General features: G+C 43.8%; 1 protein-coding gene across 2 annotated transcripts in view; it reads left to right on the forward strand.

The window, feature by feature from the left end:
* The window catches only part of LOC123515146 (MKRN2 opposite strand protein-like), an 8100-nt gene that overhangs the window by 2464 nt on the left and 636 nt on the right, over positions 1-5000 (forward strand). The window contains exons 1-4 of one of the 2 annotated variants that reach the window (XM_045273629.1): positions 219-521; positions 2574-2792; positions 3300-3533; positions 3982-5000. The exon at positions 3982-5000 is cut by the window's right edge and continues 636 nt beyond it. In XM_045273629.1, coding sequence (XP_045129564.1) covers positions 2584-2792; positions 3300-3533; positions 3982-4222 — 684 coding nt within the window. In that variant the 5' untranslated portion in view covers positions 219-521; positions 2574-2583 and the 3' untranslated portion in view covers positions 4223-5000. Of the gene's footprint in view, positions 1-218; positions 522-2573; positions 2793-3299; positions 3534-3981 lie in introns of those variants that run through there. The other variant, XM_045273623.1, reaches the window with a different exon arrangement.

Here is a 5000-nt window from a genome sequence, read left to right on the forward strand (position 1 = left end):
TGAAGAACCAGCTTGATTCACATTACTTATATCATTATACCTTATATCATTACTACTACTACGAATATAAGTACAGGACAAGTTGTTCTACCTATCTATGCAGTAGTAACAATACCACTCTGATGGCAAACTTTCTTTCAAATGATAAGCTAGTTAATTTGGCAACTTGCTACGGTGAGGCAGACAGCGTTGCCACAGTGCTAGTGCTACCCACCCTTCGCTTCCAGACTCCAGTCCAGTGAGTCCAGTCCCGTTCAGTCTTTCGTGACGATGGGAGGTGGGCGAGTCAGCCACTACCTGTACATTCAAAAGCCTCCTGTTGATTTGACGCGGAAATTTAAGAGTGTTTTTACGATTCTAGTGACATATTAACAAGATTTCTACACTCAAACTGCTGTGGTTGAAATGACACCTACGGGATTTCACGAGTGTTTTTAAAGACAGCGTTGGTGTTTCCACGTCTCCAAACACCTTATTACTGGACTACAACCACGCACTGAAGCAGGAACTACGTTATCAAAGTGAGTGACAGGCATTACCGTGTTTAAGTGTTCATTTAAGGCGAGTCACAGCCAAGGGGTAACTCAGGATAAATCGTCAAATGCCTTCTGTGCCATTTTTAAATATCTGGGTGAGAAGGTTAAGCTTTATTCAGTATTTGGATGTATTAGGTGTTATTTATCTATCGTTAACCTTTTTGTATTGATACTTAGCTAATTATTGATGTTGAACGACTGAGGTGGTAGGTAGCCCATCTCCTATTTATCTACATAACCTGCCTTATCTCTCACCATTATAGGCTTGTCTTGCCTCAACATGCAGGCGCGTCACTAACCTTTCATACCCAGCGTTCAGAGTCCGCGCCATGGCCAGGTTTAAGTTTGGTGAAGGTTTTTATGTGAGGTAAAGGGGAGGTACCCACCTGACAACACACCCGCCGCCATCTTGGATCGCTCATTTATTTGCTATTTTATGTCTTATCTCTCACTATTATAGGCCTGTCTTGCCACAACATGCAGCCGCGTTCCTAAGCTTTCATATTCAGCGTTGAGACACAGCCGCCATGGCCAGAATTAAGTTTTGTGAAGGCTTAAGTGAGGTATAAGGGGAAGGGTCGAGCTCTTCATTCCCGCCACCATCTTGGATACGCCTACCCTGTCCAAAATCCAGGATTATTATTATTTTTATTCGTGGAGTGTTTATTTGGGTTCAGTCATGAGATTTTATGCTTCCTACAAGTATTTCGCTGTGTTTGAAGTGTTTTCCGCGCTGTGGGGCGTAGCACGGTGTTGTTGGCGTTGTGTTTGTTAAATAAGGCTGTTTTTTTGGCGCCAAATTTTCAGAAGCGTTCAGAAATTTTTTTTTTTTGTTTGAGCCGGTATCAAGTTTTTATTGTTTTAAAAATAGTTGATGTGTTGTAAAGTGTTTCGCCTTCCTGGTCAGTGGAATTGGTGGAGTAGATTTTTTTTTTCTAGCGGTGTTAATGTTCCAGTGACAGTTTTGTTGGTACCGCTGTGAACTATTTATTTCTGGCTCTAACTCACTCTAAAGTGTTGAAAAAGAGTGTTCCTATTTTTTAAAGTGTGTTTCGTTCCTTTGTAGTGAGAATGGACGGACATTTAAATTCTTAAGAGGGGGAGGTCAAGGTTCCAACAATTTATTTATAGTTCTTTTGAAAAGCCTTTAATATTACTGGAGTTTGGAATCTCTTTATATTTTTGGTGTCAGTTAAAATTTGTGCCAAGTCAGAATCTGAGAAGCATTCGCGTCTGGCGGTGTTTTTTCGAGGGGTCATTTTCAAAATTATATTCGTAACGTATATAAGCCCGCCAGGCCAGACCTGGCCTGGGCCGTGACGTCATCAGATCACCGGGCCGGGCAGTGACGTCATCAGATCACCGAGCCAGGCAGTGACGTCACAATGCCTTCCCTTCTCATTGGCTCTCTTCGTCCATACTTTGTAGCATGTTTTACTGTTATATTGTGTGTGTGTGTGTGTGTGTACGTATGTGTATGTGTGAGTGTGTGTGTACGTATGTGTATGTGTGTGTGTGTGTGTACGTGTGTGTGTGTGTGTGTGTGTGTGTGTGTGTGTGTGTGGCGCCAAGGAGGAGACAAGGTAGGCACTGGCTCCATCACTCGTGGCATCCAGTCTGCCGTGACTCGCCCTCACCCTGAGACACTTCCGCACCACACCGTCGCCTTCACTACTTTCAAAAGGCTCTACGTCAACATGCACCTGCTTTTAATGACACAACCTTCCCCATATTCTTGATGCACACGGGAAAAGTTTCGCTATTCATTTTTCTTTTTTTTTTTTTTTATCAGGTAATTTGATCTGAAAAATCTTTGAGGTTAACATGTGCCTTTCAACACTGTATTATTTCTGGGGAGGGCAGCAAAAATATCAGCTATGCCATTGTATCTATAATTCATTCATTTATCTCGTCCCAGCATTGTATCCCTTTTCTTATCCTTCCGAAATCATCCAAGTTCATTCATTATTATAAACGCACATTTTATACACTTCCAGACACACCCACTTATTTCCAGACCGTCTTTCTCTCTTCCAGACCCGTCACCATGAACCTGGACCCTGGAATTGTGTGTTTCCAGCACTGCGAGGGGCGCTTCTTCTGCTTCACTCTTCCATCTCGCTGTCCGATATGTCAGGCTGATCTCACCACGCAGCCCCTCGCTTCCCCGCCCTTCAGAGTCCCCTACCCCTTCGTCAGAGCGTCCCAAGCCCCCTGCTGCCTCGTTATTAAGCCCACAAGAGGGGACTTCCTGCAGTGAGTAGCCTTTGGGGTCTTCCTGTGTCGCTGTTGTGTTAGTAATACTGTTTGCTTGAAGTCTTTGTGTTATCTTGAAAGTATTAGGATCCATAACTCTGCTCTCTTTCGCTCGTCTCTTATCTGTCCTGTGTTCTTAAACGCTTTCCTCTCTCACCTTCAGTACTTTACAAAGGCTCTAGTTGAAGATACTCCTGTGTTTGAGGGTATCTTTATGGTTCTGGTGATGGATTAGCAACATTTCTGGTTAATTAGCTAGTTGTTGCTGTGGACTTGGAAAATTGTCGTGGTGAGAAAGATAAGTCTAGATACGAGCATTTTTTTTTTCTCTCTCTCTCTCTCTCTTTCTTCTACAGCTATAGTAGCAGCCAAAACCTTCACCACCTCCTTCTATTCATCCATTTATGAACTTTCACATTTCCACCATCCATTTCTTGTACATTTCTATCATTACCATCCAATAAACCGTCATTTTTATTCAACTCATCCCTTCATCGCCTTCTACAGCGACTACAGGAGCAACCAGGACCTTCATATAGGCGTGACGGACAGCGAGGGGCAGGTTTATGAGTATGACTGTGAGGGGCTACATAATGACTACACAGCCTCATGGACACAGGCCCTCGCAATCCCCATTATTCGCGACACCACCGCCCCTGACTGCCTCGATGCTGTCTGGAAGGAGTATTGGAACTTCAGCCTCCATTCACTGGCTGAGGATAACGCGTGGACTTCTGAAAGGTTGGTTTTCGTTGGTTTTCATTTTCATTTTTTTTTTTTTTATGGAGCGTTAGGGTTTTTTTGTTAATTTTTCTCGCCTTTCCTATGTTTTATCTTTCCTTGTCTTCCTTTCGTCTTATTTTTCATCCTGTTTTTTTCTCCTTATGTTCGTTTTTCTCCCTAATTATATTCGTTTTTTCTCTCCTTCCTTCATCCTTATATTAGTTTTCCCTCCCTTCATTCCATATTGTATTTGTTTTCCCCTCTCTTCTTTTTCCTTACGTTCGTTTTTACCTGCCTTCCTCCCTCCTTATGTTATTTTTTTTCCCTTCATTCCTCCTTATGTTAGTTTTTCCTTCCCTTTCTTCCTCATGGTCGATTTTCCCCTCCCTCTCTTCTTCCTATCTATCTACTTACCTACCTATCTTCCTATCTTCCTTATCTCACCCTGCCCTTCCCATCCACACAGATACAGCGAGGACAAGCATAACTGTTACTCCTTCGTCCTCGCCTTCCTGCAAGCCCTCGCGCCCCCGGGTCTCGAAGTTAAGGGCCTCAATAAGACCTCCCTCTGCGCCAGGCTGCTCCTCCCTCACACAGCCCCCGCCGCCCGCTACATCTCGCTGTACCGTAAGATAAAGACAGACGGTTATTTTGCAGCCCCTCAAAGCCCGCTACACCACCACCATCACCACCATCTCGACCTCTAAACGTGTGTGTGTGCGTTTGATTTTTATTTTTCCTTTTTTTTTATTGTCATGTTATGTTTGCTTATCATCATCTCGCCTTTCTAAACGTGTGTGTGTGTGTGTGTGTGTGTGTTTTCCTCTCCTTTGTCTTGTTTGTTTATTTTGCGTCCGTGTTCTGTTATGTACTATTCTTGTTTTGTTTGTGTTAGGTGGTGTTTCTAATTGGTGTTACTTTAGCGTGAGGTCTACCACACTATAGCGTGAGATCTACCTCCCGTTAGCACTATAGCGTGAGGTCTACCGCTGCATTATCCCTCCCTCATGGATATCACACATTTCCATACATTTGCCTGTGTGTGTCCTCCTGTCACTGGATCCACAAAATGTTGCGGGTGGTTCACTGTAAAATGCTGGTAGCCCATGGCATCTAGGTTGCTATAAGCAGGCCACTCATCTGAATGAATTACCGAACCATATGCACACTCCTTTTCAGTCTGAGCCTTGTTAAGACCAAAAACCCAAGGCCCATCAATTCTACGCCCATGGTTTCTGTCGTTTTCCTGTTCTGCGTCACTGTCCTCGGAGAGAGGAGCGTTGTCTCCATTCAGCATCCTTCCTCGCTTGTATTTCCGTCGACCAGCAAATCTTGCCTCATCAATTTGGATGGGGTTATCTGTTGTTCCTACCATCTTTCCTCGTCATTGATGAGAAACTATGGCTGTACACAACTCTCGGCACATGTTGAACCACTCAGTTACAGTAACTACTGGTAGATTTTCCTGTGAGAGTCAATCGTTAC

The sequence above is a fragment of the Portunus trituberculatus genome, chromosome 5 (genome assembly GCF_017591435.1).
Source record: "Portunus trituberculatus isolate SZX2019 chromosome 5, ASM1759143v1, whole genome shotgun sequence".
Classification (NCBI taxonomy): Eukaryota; Metazoa; Arthropoda; class Malacostraca; order Decapoda; family Portunidae; genus Portunus; species Portunus trituberculatus.